This window comes from Salminus brasiliensis, chromosome 14 (assembly GCF_030463535.1).
Source record: "Salminus brasiliensis chromosome 14, fSalBra1.hap2, whole genome shotgun sequence".
Taxonomy (NCBI): domain Eukaryota; kingdom Metazoa; phylum Chordata; class Actinopteri; order Characiformes; family Bryconidae; genus Salminus; species Salminus brasiliensis.
The window spans coordinates 36,391,055-36,409,874 of NC_132891.1; the positions used below are offsets into that span (position 1 = coordinate 36,391,055).

At 41.6% G+C, this 18,820-nt stretch overlaps 1 protein-coding gene across 1 annotated transcript; it reads right to left on the reverse strand.

Moving 5' to 3' along the window:
- Positions 1 to 631: 631 nt before the first annotated feature.
- On the reverse strand, positions 632 to 17,818 carry ttc39b (tetratricopeptide repeat domain 39B). Its single transcript, XM_072696964.1, has 19 exons — positions 17,546 to 17,818; positions 11,682 to 11,716; positions 10,302 to 10,406; positions 9,994 to 10,125; positions 8,781 to 8,857; positions 8,483 to 8,550; positions 7,972 to 8,036; positions 7,620 to 7,725; positions 7,446 to 7,511; positions 7,166 to 7,274; positions 6,891 to 6,958; positions 6,642 to 6,701; positions 6,327 to 6,488; positions 5,695 to 5,786; positions 4,677 to 4,797; positions 4,419 to 4,530; positions 4,183 to 4,300; positions 3,940 to 4,056; positions 632 to 3,654 (listed from the first exon to the last, which is right to left on the reverse strand). The coding sequence occupies exons 1-19, from the start codon at positions 17,570 to 17,572 to the stop codon at positions 3,558 to 3,560; spliced, it is 1,737 nt and encodes a 578-aa protein (XP_072553065.1). The 5' UTR covers positions 17,573 to 17,818; the 3' UTR covers positions 632 to 3,557.
- Positions 17,819 to 18,820: the final 1,002 nt, after the last annotated feature.

The following is an 18,820-nucleotide window of genomic DNA, read 5'->3' on the forward strand; positions in this document are numbered from 1 at the left end:
TGGAAAAACTGATGGTGCACAGAACAGAACATCCGAGTGGTAGAGTAGAGGCTGTTTAGATGCCATCAATCATCACAGGTACTTAGTACTGATAATGAACTGCGGAGATAAAAGGATTTGTATTTTATTTCATTTGTATTGTATTTTGTGTATTTTTACTGCACTTGTAGTGTTTGTGTGGTTTCATGTACTAGAACATGGTCTAGAACGTCATCTTTCTTTTCAGTTGAAGCAGCTGTTTTCGATACTTCACCTTTAAGATTGCTACAGCTGTGAGGAGTGTTTGATTGGGGGGGGCGAAACTGGAATAGTGTTTTTTGTTGCATCACAAAAGCAGTGAATGCAGTTTCTGTTGCTCAGTTTTAAACTTTTTTTTCCTTTAAGGTTCGCTGCCATCCTGCAAAGCTTAGATTTAATAGTTTGCATATTGCAAATTTGGTTAGTTGTACACCAGAGAGGTAAAAAGACAATTTAGATGAATAAATTCCCCAAAAAACAGGTGTTTCCATCAGCAAGGAGTTATAAAGAAAAGCACAGTGAAGGTATAAACATTAAGCAGCCAGAGGAGCAAATATTATGACTATGATTACACACCAGCGCCACCTGCTGGACACACTCTGACAGACAGATTAAAAAAGAAACATTTATTCCAATAAAAGTAGATTCCATTGTATTTCCCTTCGTACATCAGATACACATGACATCACTGAATTACACGTACTTCTCATTCTTACACAAACAGTTCCTCAATCCTGCAAAACTGCTTTTACGAGCAAAACCTTACAAAAAGAAAGACGTGAGGGGCGATCAACTGATCACCTGAACTGTAAAAGGGTTTTAAAAGAACAATCCAACATGTTTTACATCTATAAACTGCAGCATTATCAATAAACCATTGTGTCCCTAAAACGACACGGCGGCAGATGCTTTACTGTACAGTAGAAAAGAAAAGACATTGAGAAAAATGAATTATATTAGAAGTTAATAGCGATAACTGTGGCAAATCCTCAGTAATATTCATTATTCCTGACCAATAAGTGTGTATTAAATCATCTACCCATTCCGTTTTAAATTAAAGCATTTGCCCATTGACCTCTATAATAAATGTTTTTCCAGATAAAGCATCTACCCATTGACTTCATATTATTAATCTGCCCATTTAGAATTGAATATAAGTGTGTTTGGAGTGAAAGGTTTTTCTGTTTTTCTGTACAAGGAAACGTTTTGCAATGAATCACTGTGCTCCAGATACGGCCAACAGAGATTAGGCTGAAAACACTGGCCTATTCCTTCACGTTTTGCTTCTTGCTCATCAGTCATTACTGGTCTAATTCTGAGAATCTGATTATTTTTCATAGCAGAACAGGAATTGAAGTCCATTTGTGTCGCAAAAGCCATAGATCAAAGGCTTTACTCCAGCAACCATCACTGCATTCAACATTTCAGCTTTTTCTTTTGAAAGTGTTTTTACTATTAAATCTCCAGGTTTTAGCTTAGCAGCGCTCTGAAGTCAAACGCAGCTTCCCTGCAAGCTAAACTATTCAAACCAGCAGAGCTACAGAACAACCTGGAGTGTCATGAATGCACTTATGTGATGAAGCAAACACAACATACACGTTCAGACACACACAGACACACACATCCTCCTGCATGGAGAGGTGGTATATTAATAAATCTGAATGTTTTGATCATATGATTGTTGTTTGTTGATTTGTTATATATACACATACAGCATGTTGTATATTTTGGTCTTCCATAACTGATAAATAAATACGACCTACAGTACATCTTCATGTTTTTGTTTTGTTTTCATTGTGTGAACTTACTATCTACACAGTACACTGAGTTACAGTCGTCATAAATAGAAGGCAACTAGCAGTCTGCAGCTCATGGCTTGAAGATATTTTCTTCAACGCAAAAACTGAATGGTGTTTTTATGGTTGTGTGTCCTCATAATCTGACATCAGTTATCTTATATATATATCTTAAATTCAGACAGGGTTAGAAATAAGGACATGTATGTTTGATATTAATAAATAAAGTAATAGAAGAGTGTCGTTCAAAAGCAATGCTTTAAAAGCTACAGTGCTGTACTCATGCATTAAGCAGGTAAATGCAGTATGATGTCACAGAACTTGTTCTGATTGGTCTATAGGGATGATGTTTTGCGTAATTATACTCTGGATGAACATCTAACAAAAAGCATTGTTTATTTCTAACGTCATTTTCACACTATTATTTACTGTAAAATTTGGATTTTCTAGTGTTTTGGTAAAAGATCATTTATTTCTGGCAATATATACAAATAATTTAGAAATCAAAGGAAAGAAAAATCAGATTTGGACATGTAAGTTGTGTAATGCGTTCTGTATTTTTCTTTCTTTTTTTTGGAATGTTCCAGCTGCTGTATCTATTAGCTTTAGGTAGTAATGCCATCTTTACTGTGATAATTAACCCTAATACGATTTTGATTTTATTTGCTGCCCTTTAAAGAATAATATTACACGTTAAATGACGCAGATGATTCTGATGTTCTGCTGATCATTTTATCAACTGTTTGAATGTCTCTCATGTTCACTCACCGCACAGAAAAAAAAATAAACAAACAAAAGGACTCATATTACAGCTGATTATTATTATGTTCTTGTGCCTTTACGCTAATTTAGGACATATAAAAACAGAAAATTCAAAAATATATATATAGATATATTACTGTCTAATCATTTATTGCTTTCAGATCTTACTGTTGTTCTGGGTTTGTGCTTAAAGCTGCATCAACAAAAGCTAATTTAAACTCTCTACAGCAACAGCTTTACTGAAAGCAGAAGGTACAGAGGGTAGTTGTGGTCTTTTCTCAGCTTTCAGCCATTGCACTGTTCTCCCGAAAGAAGCGACTACACGATGTTCAAAAGCTGCAGAAAACAGCAAGAACAGTAAGAATCCAATAAAAGGCATGCAGAAAAAGAGACTTCAGAACACAGAAAGACACGCATGGTGACACACACATACATTTCAACTCACAGAGGCACATATGTTGCGTGCACACACACACACACACACACACACACACACACACACAAACGCAAAGATTTGGTCTAAAACAGTAAGACATTCATGAAAAGCAGCCGCTGGTTGGCTGGAGAGCGATCAGTTCCCAGACTGGCTGAACTGAACTATTAACATACTGGACACACGTCAACTACACCAGCCTCTGTTCTCTAAACCTGTCTGAGCTGAGGTACCTGTGTGTGTGTGTGTGTGTGTGTGTGTGTGTGTGAGTGAGAGAGAGAGAATGATCAAATGTCTGTGAACTTCAATGTCTATAAAAGCTCTTTAACTCCAGGGGGATGCTGGCTTTGGTCTGTGATGTCGCTCTGCGTTTCCTACAGTTACCTCTCCTTTTGTTCCCGTGATCATCTGCTGCAGCTGCGGTACTGAAGCGGCTGGTTACCACAGCAACTCGTGCAGTTGTGTAGGTGAAATGTTTTAGTTGGTCTGATGGGAGATCCAGGCGGGTCGCCCATTTTGTTGTGCGGGAGCAGCATTTGGTGCTGTCGCTATGGCGAACTGACCGGAGAACCCTTCAGGCTGTTTAGAGCCGCATGGATGCGGAAATGAAGTCGAGACTCCATAGAGTAGTCCTTATAGTTTAACCTATAAACAAACAAACAAACAAACAAACAGTATATACAATAAAAATATATATATAACCACAGAGTGGTTCAAGCTACAAGCAAATCAACAAATCAGAGACTAGTCTATTACACCAATCAGGAGATCAGGTGATCGAGCACACGCACACAAAATGACATTAATTTAAGCACTGCCATGCACTGTTTACCTCACTCTCCAAGGTCTGTGTGGTTGTCAGGGGTCTTTTAATAGCATAATGGTCTCATGCGCTGTATTGAGTGTGTGTGTGTGTGTGTGCTGACTCACTTGGCGTCCTCAATGTAGCGTGTTGCCTTGGCGAAGTCTCCCTGTTGTTTGTACAGTAAGCCCAGCTCATAGAGGGTGAAAGGGATCAGGTAGTGATCATAACGTATACGCTTCTCACTGCAAGACCACACACACACACACACACACACACACACATATTCATATGCATACATACATTAAATATACAACAATATAATGATCAAAGCTGTACAAACTAAACAATATTTGATCACATTTCCTTACCTGGAGAGCACCTGTGTGAAGCAGAGCTCGGCCTGCAGTAACCTGCCCAGGTGCTTCAGACACAGGCCCTTTAGCATCTGTACCAGACACTGGTCATCTGGGTGGAACTCTGATGGGTCTGACCACACACACAAACACACACTTTCACCACTTGGTTCAGTCTATATATATACAGAGCTACAGTATATTAATGTGTGTGTGTGTGTGTGTGTGTGTGTGTGTGTGTGCGCACTCACTAGGGTCAGTGCGGAGCTGCTCCTCTGCTTTCTCGATGGTGATGAGTAAACTCTCAGAGGCGTCCGCTCTCTTTCCCACAATAGTGAACCCGTTCCACACATACATCATTTCCTGTCACAACACACAACTTCCTTTTTTTGCTGCGACACATATAACTGAGGAAATCTATTTTTAGAATTTGTGTTTGTGCCTGTGTGTGAAAGTGTGAGAGAGAGAGAGAGAGAGAGAGAGAGAGAGAGAGAGAGAGAGATGCTTACCAGTGCAGGAATGATGAGTTTAACAGGCTTCGCGGCAGAGTATCTGCGAGACTTCCTCACTGCAAACTTCTCTGTGGGGATGGACTTACCAGCTAAACGCTGCTTAAGACCCTCTACCTGCCTACACACACACACACACACACACATACTAACTAAATGCCACTTTGACACTTAGAAATACAAACTGTGTTCAGTTAAACTTTATTATGCATTAAATATCCTTTAATACAAATAAATAAACTTATTCACACATATTAAACACACACACCCACCCACACACATACACACATGTTGCTGACACAGATGTGCAAATGCACACAGACACACAGCTTGTCTGGTTGCTGTAGAGAAAAACTGCCAATAGAATAGGACTCTCTGGAGCAGATCAACATCATGACCCTATTGGCTCCATGCTGCCTAATGTCAGACGTGGGCTATAGAGGGGTATAAAGCCCCTCAGCATTGGGCTGTGGAGCAGTGGAGGAACTGTGTTCTCTGGAATGATGGTGGAGGAGCTCCATCCAGTACTTTTGGGATGATTTGAAGAGTTGGGGATGATGAAGTGGGGTGGTGATTATCCAACATCCTAAATGAACCATCCATCCATCTATTATGAATGGACCAATAGAAATGCTCCAAAAGGATTTGGAGTAGCATCGTTTTACATTGATGCATTTGAAGGTTAAAAAGGCTTTAAGCTTGTCCTGTAGGGTGTTAATAGATACAAGGATTTTGTGCGAGAATTACATCACCTCTTATTTTTAATCCATTCTCTAACAGAGCAGCTCTAACACCACACTACTGTCTTACAGTGCAGTAAAGCAGGAGCCGCCTCACACTGGGTTCCTCAGTGCAACAACTGTCTACATCTGTAGAGCACCTTAATCCTGGTTATCCAGCCAAAAAGTCAGTAATACCTGCACCAAAATCAGTTAACACATTATTTGGGATCTGACACACACATCCACTCACACTCACACATTCACACAGTTGTCTTTGCGCAGACACACAGACACACCTGAATAACTCCACCACGTTCTCCCCGGTCTTCTTCGCCTCCTCCTCGCTCATCATGCTAAGGATCGCAGCTTTCTGATACACGTAGATGGCCTGGAACCACAGTGACGACAGATCCCAGAACGTGTGTGATCTAAATCTGATTTCTAATCCTAAACAACTCACAATTTATCTGCGTCTGACGCTTTTCAGAGTTCTGAGAAGAGTTTGGCTCTGGTTTTTAAAATCGCATATCATTAAAATACATGCTGCAGGGTGTATCAGTTGAGATTCTCCTCTATTTCACCACCATCATCATCATCATCATCATATCATCATCATTCTATCCTGGTTCCAGTAAACAAATCAGAGTGGGTAAGATTTACAATAACCATAATTTCACACCAAACCCCCGCTCTGAATGACGCTGTTCACATCTTCGTTTTAAAATGATTTAATTACGATTTTTTGTGTTTTTCTATTCCTAGCTGCTGTAGTTTAGTAAGAATACCATATGAAATATATAATTAATATGTGGGGGGTAAGAAGTAAACATGGTCTGGTTCAAGAGAACTAGAGAACAAAAATATTTTTGTCTCCATTAAGACTGCAGGTTCCTACATACATGAGAACACTGATAAGGTCCAATGTTACCTTGGACCAGCGGCTCTCCTTGCAGAGTAAGTCAGCGTAGCGGTAAGCTTCCCTCCACTGCTGCTGGAACGAGTGGCACCACATCAGCTCCCAGTAACACAGGTGATGGATCTGCTTCCACTGCTGCTGAGCATTAATACACTCCACAAACTTCAACTGGGCCTGAGGGAGGGGGAAGACACACACGAGGGAGGAAAAGAGGCAGTAAAGAAATGATGGTGGGTAGCAGAGAGTTTTTATTGACATTTACTGATAATAAAATCTATTTTCACTTCATTTACTCCGCAACACTCCCAGCTGCTGCTCTGGCTTTACCTTCTCGAAGTGGCCTCGCAGCACAGCTATCCTGGCTGAATAGAACAGGATAATGGAGCCCTGCAGAGGACCAAAAATGTGTTTTAACTAGCAGTTCAAAGTTAGCAAAATACTGTTATATTAGTACCTACATATATATAAAATGTCTATATAATAAATATGTGCCCTGTTATGCATTATAATATAAAATTGAGCATATATATATACGATGTTGTATGTTGTATGTATGTTGTATCTGAGTATTCATACCTTGGGGAATTTCTCCAGGTAAGGCTCCAGCAGAGCTTCTGCTTCCACTAGGTTTCCTTCCCCTGTACCTGAAAAGTATCCACCAATAACACACGCTCACTATACAGGTCTGATAGACTACAGTAACTAGGTTTAGGGTCAGTATTTACCCTGTGTAGAAGTGTTTACTGAAGAGAGCTTTACAGTACATATGTTTAGCCTGTGTAAAATATATATATAGAATAGAGAGAGTGTAGTTTCCTCAGTGGTAAAGTCTATAGCAGATGAGGATTTACCCAGAATGAGGCAGACGTAGGTGTGGTAGAAGAGCAGTGTTAACACACTTAGAATGGCTCTCAGACTGTGACTCGCTGCTCCCTCCCTCAACTGGGTCAGACCGAACTCCTGCAGCAGAGAAACACGCACACACACACACAGTCACCTTGGTATAAGTGTTTGTTGTAAAAGGAACTTGGCAGCACTGGCAGGTAATGTAATGCTAGATACTAACTTCTGTGAATGGTATGTGTGATCCATGTGCGTGTATGTGTGTGTGTGTGTGTGTGTGTTCCTCACTCTGTTCCCTGAGAAGCCGATGAACTCCAGCAGTCTGAGAATCCTGGCCGGCAGCAGAGACAGCATCTGCGACAAAAACATTCAAACATAAGCTAACACTCCAGGACTTCCACTGCTAATCACACACTAATGAACTCAAAATCCCAGCATTCCTGCACCTCCCGCCAGACTCACCAGGTTGAAGGAGCCAATGCCCAGCTTGACTCCGCCTTCAAATTGTGCAAATGTGTCAGTTTCACCGCTCACTCCCTGAGACATATTTAACACGTTCTGGCAGTCCCTGTAAACACACACACACACACACAGAGATGTGTACACTGTTAAAAATGATGGTTTTCATGGCCTTTGCTGTGGTTCTGAGGCTGCCATAATGGGTTCTTTGTACAATGCCTTTATTTTGGAATAAATAAATAATAAAATGTTTAAATGACTAAAAATATAAGCACTGTAGTTACAGATGTGTGTGTATGTATGTGAGTGGTGTGAGTGGTGATAACACTGGAGACTTGCTGAAGGAGTGACTCACTTATAAATCTGGTAGCTTGTGCGTATTTTGATGCCTCCCTTAATGAAGCTGATCATATTTTCATCCTGTGATTAAGAGATATCAGCATTTTAGAACATGAAGTAAAAACAAATCCTCTGCATAAATACTGTTTAATAAATTTAACAAATGGGAATAATAAAACACAAAACATAGCATGTGCAAATATTATGCATTATGTTTATTATGTTTGATTTTTGTTTGTTTCCAATATGTTAAATTAATGGACAAATGGATAGAAATGTGCAGATAAAGACATATTCATGTTTATTTCCTTCAGAGGATCTCTTTAGTCTTCACACGCTTACTTACACTTAATGACTCAATATGTTATTTAAAGAGGGGTGCTGAAGTTTCTGCATAAGTCTGTACATACACACACACACACACACACACACACACACAAATATCTGCCGAGGGAGAGAGAGGAAGGGAGGCAGGAAGAGGGAGAGGAAAGAGGGGGCGAGAGAAAGAGAAAGAGAGCAAGACAGACCTGTACGAATGTTAGTGTGGCCTTCTGTAGCAGGCACTCAGCGTAGCATATCTCTGCATGCATCTCCTCTGTAACACACACACGCATGCACACAAAAACACACACATATACGTAAATCTGTATAGAATTTACTACTACTACTACTAATAATAATACTAGCATACCAACCATAAGAATAAATACTTTTATTAACATTATTATTACTATATTATTATTATTATTATTATTATTAATTATTATTATTATTATTACTACATAATAACATTCAGGGTATTCAATTCCCCATACACTCACACACCTGCTTTCAGGCTGTCTGAGGTTTGTTTGGAGACCAAACTGGAGAGAGACTCCACCATTGAGTTCCTCTTCCTGAACCTGCAGATTCAACACACACACACACACACACACACACACACACACACACACACACACACACACACACACAGAGTCATTTCACCTTTGAATGTGACAGCCTGAAAGCCAACACCCACTCCCCCACCTCTCCCAACACAGGGGGCTGTAAGTGGAGTATAATACCCCCCTTTCACAATCTGCTGAATTACATCAGTAACTGATCATCAACTATACAGATACAAAGAAAACCCTTAACTGATCAATAACAGACCACTTTCAAACCAACGTTCAGCTGGCAGAAAGGACTGGCAGAATAAGTCTGGACATTCACACATGTAGCTCCTCTGAAACCCTCATTAGAGCAGTTTAACAGCCTCTGTATAAATTGGGCTCTGTTGCTTTAAGAGAACTGTGGCTTCTGGCCAGTTCCAAGAAGCTCACTGTGTTCCAACTGTGTAAAATGACAAATGTGTACACGTGCTCTCAGCAAGACAATAAATAAAACATAAAACAAATAAACAGCCTGGCAAATGCCATGCACACCATGAGCCAAACCGTGGTGGATTTTGATTCGGTTCAGAACCTTTACAGCACTAGTTCAAGAACAGAACTTTTTTGTTGTTAAAGAACCTTGGAGAACCCTTGAAGCGTAGTACAGAGAATTAAAGCTTTTCATCCCATTGAAAACCACGTTTTAGTACCTAAGCAGACTTTCCTCAGCATCAGTGAGCCAATAAGCAATAAGCTCAGTACTGTTCAGGATTCAGTATCAAAGTAATGGGATCACAAATTTCAGAACAAGTGAACCAGCGAAACAGAGTCACTCCCAAAACTGTCTGAACGTGTATGTTCCTAATCTTCCTACAAGTCTGTATTTTTAGATCCCAAATCTCCGAACCACTCTGAGTCCTGGAGCTCATAAAGAGGAAAATACGGCTTTAAATGTAGTTTTAAAAACGCAAAACAGATTTAGAGGTTTGTTTGAGAACACACACTGACACACACACACACACACACACACACACACACACACAGTCATTGCACGGTGTAACTCATTGTAGCGTCAGGCCAGCTGCAGCACACACTAAATGAAAGCCCTCTGGTCTGTCTGTCAAAGCTGTCAGCATGAAGGCCATCACCCAGCCACCCCATAATACCTCTGGCAGGTGTGCAGCGCCTCTTTGATGGTTGCCATAGCAGTCTGGATGTCTTTATGCTCGAAGGTCATGGCTGCTTGCATTACTAGAATGCTGCTGTAACCCAGAGCATGATACATGCTGTCCTTAGACCTGCAACACATACGCAGTTTTTACACACTATCAAAATATACAGCATGTAATAATTAAAAATCCAAAAATAGCAATATATATGTAAAATTTTAATATATAATATACACACACACACAAGTACATATATATATAAAGGGTGTAGATATAAAATAATCTAAAAGCATCAACTCCTTTACCAGGGTTTGAGCAGGTCCAGAGCTTCAGAGAACTTGTTGTTGAGCACGAGGTTCAGGGCCATGCTGCACTCCTCAATGGACGTCTGCAGGTCCATCTTCGAGGCGCTGCCGAAAGACGAGAGGAACCATAAGAAACCCAGACCAGCTTTGCGGCTCCGTGTTTGTGTTGTTCGGGTTCTTTTTGTGGTTGATTTCATTTGTATAATTGAATCAGGGTGAATTAGACTAGACCAGACATGTCCAGCCATGCTATTGGAGACGTCCTGTCCTGTGGAGAGTCCAGTTACAGTCCTAATCTAACACACCTGATCCAGAGACGGAAAGGTCACAGGGAGTGTTTCACAAAGCAGCATTTCAGTGTTAGACAGATCTTTTAAGCCCACAGTCGGGCCGGTGTGGTTTGAGAACATGTAAACATCTACCACACAGCGTCACAATCTAATTTAATAAAAAATAATAGTTGTATTAATAATAAATCTGTATTTTCTACACAACATTTCATTTTTATATTCAGTATGTTCATTCGAAAACAATAGAAAACAAAATCTAATCTAATTATTAACATTTACAAAGGATGTTTTTGGACAGAAAGTAATTTTGGAGCTTCACTGTTTTTTATACTAAATTGTTGCTTAAACAGCTGCAGTTTTGCAGATGTGCTGTTAGATGTATGTTGAATGTGTCAGGGTCACAGACCTCAAATCACTGTTCTTCGATTATGTAACAGGTCACGGCCGCTTCCTCCTTCACAACATTCATATTCATAATTTGTCGGCTCCAAAGTCAAGTCTAAATCAGACTGTATTTGTGTTGCCTGATCCCAGCATTAGAGATGTATTTCACAAAGCCAGGTCACTCAGTTAGCCCACATGCTGTCCAGCAGTAATGCCCATTAGCCCCTTATCTCCCAGGTTTAAGGCTAACTGAGAAAACCTGCTTTGTGAAAAACACCCTGTATGAGTAATGCATACATACACACATGCACGCACACATGCACAGACACACACACACACTCACGCACACACACAGCTCCTTTATCTGCAACTAACAAACGTCACTGCAACTGTGGGACAATTGTGACATATACTAGAGGAAATAATATGAACACTTATCACTCTTATCACTGTCTCTGTGGTTTTTATCTAATCTTTCTCACAGACACACACACACACACACACACACACGCGCACACTTCTCGTTTCAGCCACACAGTAAAACTCAGTGTCAGGGAGCCGAGCTGACAAAAACCATTCTGATTTATTAAACAGTATTGATCAATTCATCTGTGAGTGTTTGTTCTATTTATGATACACACACACACACACACACACACACACACACACACACACACACTGCAATAGGAAAGAAAAGGCCACTTACACTGGGATACGATCGTAGGCATCCTCAAAGCAGTCCTGCAAAGACACACACACACACACACACACACACACACACACACAGTCATTAAATTGTTAAACCACTGGGTTATTTATCACATGGTTGTGGGTTTGGTACCCTTGACCACTAAGCAGCCACTGTTGGGCCCTTCTCCAGAGGGTGCAGTAACATGGCTGGCCCTGTGCCCTGCTGCAACTTTCTAAGCTGAGATACGTAAATAAAACGCTGCACTGTACGAGTGTCAATGACAATATATGAACATCTTTATTACATTATATAAGGCTAAACTGAAAACGAGCTAGACCTGCTTTCTACAATGGTCATTTCTACAGCTTAGAATCTATTATAAACTCTGGACTGCTTAAACATTTAAGGCCAATGCAAAAACAGTGGTTCCTTTTCCCCCTTTAATCTGCGTTTTTAAAAGCTCCTTTAGTAATTAATAAAAATGTGTTGTTGTGGCTTTATTTTGACATGTAAAGAACAAGATCTAACAAAGTACCACTTTAAATGAATATCCTTTTATATTTCCTTTGATGAAACACATCAGTAATAGTCATTTCCATAGCGATGTGAGCTGTGTTCTGAAGGAATCACTCAAAAACTCTTTCTGCGCATCCAACACTAAAGGCAGCAGGAGCTTCTTTTATACCGTAAGAGAAACACAGCAGCTCAGAGAGCTCCACTTCACTCACTGACCCATTTTACTGACCACTGGCCCCCCACTGCTGGTAAAAGGGACACACACAGATATACAACAAATGGATCAGTAAGGAGCTGTTCAGTCTGACAGGGTTAACAACACGTACGTGCGCGTGTGTGCTGAAAGTTAGGGGTTACATGGTTACAGGTATTATTTGTTCAGTCACATCCTGGGTTTAGAGTTTGCTGATGCAGAATTCTATACCTTCGCCCATATCACTCGCAGGGCACACACACACACACACACACACAAACACACACAAACACACACACACACACACACACACACACACACACACACACACACACACACACACACACACAATATTGATTCACACAGAGTGAAAAACTGAGAAAACACAGCTGCTATTTATAATTTGACTGCAGACACAGAGAGTGGCAGGGTTGCCAGAATGGAGACTTTTTCAGCAAACAGGGCTGTTCAAACTGAAGACACGACTTCCTGTAGGGCTCTGAATTTTATTCACTCAGGTTTAGAGGAGGGTGTTGGCACAAACACACACATGCCTGCAGTGCGGCGCACAATCTTACTGTATCAGTGGGAGTAAAGTAATAAACTCAGACAGTGTGACGACCCTACCGATAACGTTCTGCATACACTGCAGGGGGGCACTCTCTATAGGGGTGAGACGATACTCTTGTCTTAGTGTATGGTGTGGATGTGCTCCATAAAACAGAATAACAGAGAGTCTGTAAACAATAACAACAATAACAACAACAACAACAACAACAACACATTTACAGCAACTGCTTAAACTGCACAGTAATAAGAAGTGGACTGGGTGGCGGTTAAATACAGTTTTATTATTAACTAATTAATTTTTTACCTTTATCTTTATTTTGACCAGGTTCTTCCAGTTCCTCACTGAATGTATATCCTCAACTTAAATCATAGTAATATAAGTGTGTGTGTGTGAGAATAATTATATTTTGATACTAACTCATAATTTAACATAAGCGCTTCTCCTTTTCCTCCTTAAACACTTCAATTACTGCAGATGTTGCAATTAAAGCACATTTCCAGCTTTTTTATTTACTACAGTTTATTATATAATTCATAAAACTCTTTGCCCTTTATATTATGTAAATAATATTATATTACGTAAAGGTTTTGTGAAAAAATTCAACACATTATTTCCATTTAGGTGACGTTTTGTAGCAATCTGGCAACCCTGCTGTGATACTGACCCTCAGAGAAAGTGACCAGTCCTGCTGTGAGAGAGGCAGCACTATGTGTATGTGTGTGTGTGTGTGTGTGTGGAGCTCTGGAGCTAATTATAGCGCTGAAGTTATGTAAGGGAGGGGTGCTGGAGCTGCTTTTTAACTGCTGAATCGATGCTGCGCCCGACCATCCACATCCTCACTAACACTGCTCTGAACACCTCTGCTTTCACCGCTGCTGTCTTACATCCACAATTACACACACACACACACACACACACACACACACACACAGAGATTTACTGCTGCTATTGCCTTTAACAAGGAACTGGGAGGAGATGCTATAATTCAACATAAGGTCCCACTACTACACACATACACATGTCTGTTTTTATACCTGGTCAGGACATATACATGTGTCTACATATAATAATAATATATGCGTCATATACATGTATATATGTAGTAATATTATATACCATATGTGTTATACACAGTATGTACATTTTAAAAGCACTCAAGCAAGTTTTATTTGTTCTGTCAGGGCATTTCTGTCTAGTCAACACACACACACACACACACACTCACACTCACACTCACACTCACACTCACACTCACACTTGTTTAGCACTCTCAGTGGTGCAGTGGTGTACTGGAGAACACCTGCAGACTGAGATTGCCATAAACACACACACACACACACACACACACACACACACACACACACACACACACACACCCTGCTGCTCTCTACACTTGTGCTGTAATCAGAAGCCTCGGGCAGGCCTGACAATGAGAAACAGCCTGAAAGATGAAACACAGGAAAAACACCTGTAATTAATTGATACATGATCAATAAGATGAGCAACAGACAGACAGACAGACAGACAGATCTATCTCCACTCTCCTGGATCCCTATGACGGATTGCAGCTGACAGTTCCTACAACAAACACCTGCTGGAATGCTGATTAACCAGTGAGATTCCATTACCTACATTAGCATTAGCACAGCAAGGCCTTCTGACCACAGGAAGCCCCTACACAGCCATCCCTCTACAGGACACTCCTTCCCTTCCCTTCCCCTCAACTGCACTGCTATGTTCTAAAGAGCCCACATGCTCTAATTAAATGATGCTGCTCACATTAATAATAAAGAACACATTACCCACAATGCCTTTGAGCAGATTTTCTGTTACCGTCCTCCTCCTCAATTCTCCTGCACCTCTGGGCTCTCTGCTGCTGTGTGAGAGGCATTCAGTAACAGGTAGAGCTGTGAAAACAGCATTTGTGGAGCTGGAATGTGGTAGTTACTGTTACTGCAGGCGTACGGCCCAGCTTTCAGTCATGCTAGTTATGGTGTCTGGAACTTCCAGCCATGGCATCACCACCAATTAAACCTCTAAATACCTTCATTAGGCAGTTCTGGTAGGGCTTCTTCCAGCTAGTGATTTCTGGTAGCATCATGTTGGATATTGCCAGCTGTTCTTGTGGTATCAGTGCCTTTTCTTTTTTTCTTTTTTTTTCTAGACTATTTAATAGATGAAGGACGTGGACCAAAGGACTGCAACACAGGTGAAATTACACATTTAGGCTGTAATGATCAAGTGTTTAACCCAAATAAATAGAAAAACAAGAACATGCATCACTAACAGTCCTAAAGTAAAGCAGAAAGCGGACTGCAGGACATTTTACAGTCTCAACAGGACTGTAATCTGTCTGTGCTGCCCTGCCTGGGGCTCTGTTTAGTAGTCATGTGCCTAATGCAGAACACAGGGTGATAACTTTAGCATTAGCTACTTTAGAAAATAGGAAACCAGCAAAGCACAATCATACAATTTCACTAACAGTCACTAATCTATTCAACACGGAAAAGGTCCACAACGGTGCTTAACACGAAATGCTCATCGGCCTTACGCCAGCTGAAGTACTTCAGTGAGGGGATCAGTGTTATTGGGAAATATTCAAATTATAACCTCAAATATAAACAGGTCATTCAAATTCTACAGACAAAGTGTGTGTGTGTGTGTGTGTGTGTATGTGTGTGTGTGTGTTGCTGTACTCTGTCACACAATCGTACCTCTGTTGCCCCAAAGAGTAGGGGAGTGTTCTCTCTGGTATTAGCTTAAGTGGATTACTCTCATTACAGCACTGATCACACGTTCACCATTCACCGTTCACACACACACACACACACACACACACACACACACACTTGCACCATATTATGAACACACCTTGGTCTGAATAGGGTCACTGCCCCCAGTAATAGTTCTAGGTGTGTTTAGAAGCTCTCAGACAGCCTTCAGTCTACACTCAATAAAATCTCTCTATCTCAGCTACAAGCAAACACACACACACACACACACACTCTCGCACCCACGAGCGCAAACACACTAGAATGGAAAAAGCACAAGGTCAGGATGTGTAAGCAGATCTGTGGCATGGCGCTGGCAGATCCAATTCCAGAGTCCTTCATCTCACAAACACACTCTTTCTCTCTCTCTCACACACACACACACACAAACACACACACACACACACACACACACACACACACACACACACACACACACACACACAAAGCTCAGCTGTGCGGATGCTCATGCGTGTCATCTCCTCTCTCTTTCATCAATAAATCAACACAGTACACTCTGCTAGTCAAAGCTACTCTACACACACACACACACACACACACACACACACACACACACACACACACAGTAGTATAAACCCCTGTCCTGGGTGATCCCAGGCCAGCTCTAATGCTAAACCATTATTAGGTCCGAGTGCTGAGTGGAAGTGCTGATCTTAGACCAGTGCCCTGTGAAGAAGGCCTGAACACTTCTGCTGTCTGAGGATACACACCAATGAGCCAAAACATTAAGACCCCTCCCAGATGAAGGTAATAGTGTAAATGAGGTGATGCTGCACGTAAAGGTCCGTGTTCAGTCAGAGAGTGCCCATGCTGACCCCTGTCCACTGTTGAAAGAGCCTACTGCTTTGTCAATTAAGCGATGTGGACCACCCCACAACCACCACTGACCAGATATTATTCAGCTGGTGGTCCACAGCACAGCACTGACACTGACTTGGTACTGGAATGGTAACATGGCTGTAAGTAATTCTCAACCCCTTGTCCTCTCTGGGCCTGAACATCTGGACCAATATGGCTCTGTGTGGCCCCTTTTGATTGGCCACAGGCCTTGCCATTAATTCGTGCCATTGCTTAGTTTACCACAGACACCAGCACGCTCAAGGGAAAATGCTGACACTGTCCTTAACACAACATCCCACCACTAACCACTAACGGCTGTGAACCCGTGAGTTTCAACCACACACACTTCCACGACCCTTTTGACCCTTCTCTTTTTCTGCTGCTCTGTAGCTGAAGACAGGTGTGTGAAAACTCCCATTCAGACAGAGGGACAGAGCCATACAGAGACATAAACACTGCTGCAGGAACCCACAGGTACTCCCGCCTCTGCATTCGGGCCACGGATCAGCGTAAACAGACAGCAATGCCCTTTTGGCTTCTTAAAGCTACAGATGTGTATGGAGGACATACGGTTTACACAGTGAGGTATCACATATAAGTCATGTGTATATATCTATACATAAATACATGTCTATGCACTGCTATATAACCACACACACACACACATACACACTCAAACACATTATATATATATATATATATATATATATATATGTTTGAGTGTGGTTATATAGCAGTGCATAGGCATGTATGTCTGCATGTCTGCATATGCATGCATATCTGATCACACAGATAGACACACACATTGCATGACTCCTATCAGTAACTAGCAGCCAGGTGCTCTCTTCTGCAGCACTCTCAGGTGATATAACCTTCACCTGCTCCAGTATAACCTACCAGCCTCGATCTCCACTGAGTGCGTTAGAGCTCTCCTGCCTGTGAGCTGTGAGCTGTGAGCTGCACTCACCTCGTCCATCTCTCTGTTCTCAGCCATAATCTCTCTCCCTGAGATCCCTGCGCCCTGAACCACAGCAGAGCCCGCTCGCGCTGCGCCGGCGTCAACACCCGCTGTCAGATCTCGGCTGCATCGGCGCTGCTCTCGGTCCTGAACGCCCCGGTTCCTGGGGGGGGGGGGGCGGGTACACGTCCTCAGCCCGCCGCCGGATTCAGCCAGTCGGCTCCCTGTTGAGCTGCGCCACGTTTAACAGGACAAACCCAGCTTCCGCGGTGTGATGGGGTTCCTCTCCACCCGCACTCAGAAGAGCCCGCCCCTCTGTGCTGGGATTGGCCAGTGGTGCACGCTAGTAAACAGACCTACTGGCCAATCGCAGCGCAGAAAGCGTGTGCGTGTAGCAAATCACAGCAAGGGAGGCGGGATACAACCGACGGAATACGGGTGGGAAAGGAAGTAAGCCTGGCTGAGCGGTCACACCCACCGCGGGACAGAGGGAGGGAGAGGAGGAGGAGGAGGAGGAGGATGAAGAAATAAATAAATAAGTGCATAAACGCTCACGACTTATTAAGCAAGGTCATTATTACAGACAATCAAACGTAAACGATGTTTTGTTGTATCTATCTGACAATATTAAATAATGAGTTTATATACCCGTTTATAGCTATATATTTTATATTTTATTTTTATTTTAAATTTTTCCTGGAAATATTTCTATTTCTATTTCTCGTGAGAAAGTAAATAACCTCCGTCGCAGGAGCTCCAGATGTAAACTCCCTCTTATCGCCGTTGCCAGCCAACAGCCCGCTGCAGGCATGCATCATGGGAGCTGTAGTTTTTTGCAGTGCTTTAATACCACAGCTTAGAGAAGCTGCACTCGAACTCCGGACAAACACGAATATAATATTCAGGTGAAATATCTGTTGTTTTTGAGTTAATTCGTTTTTATATAAACATGCTGGTGGTGGAGTTGAGTAAAAAGCATTGATAGATGGGTTTATCTTTTTGTTAACTTTATTTTTCAGTGCTGTTAATAAACAGAGCCCGTCGTTAATAAGAGGCTCCTTTATGTTATGTGCGTCTGACTGGCAATGACGCTTCGTTTAGTACTGTGGCTTAATGTCGCCCTCTGGTGGAGAAACTGCAGTAACACCTTCTTAATTTACCTAATCATCTCCCTGAACCTCCTGATATGAGACACTAAATAAAATAGAAAATAGAATGGTGATTCTTGTAAACAAATGTAATATGGAAATCACCTTTCTCTAGTATGAATTGTATTTTAGCCTG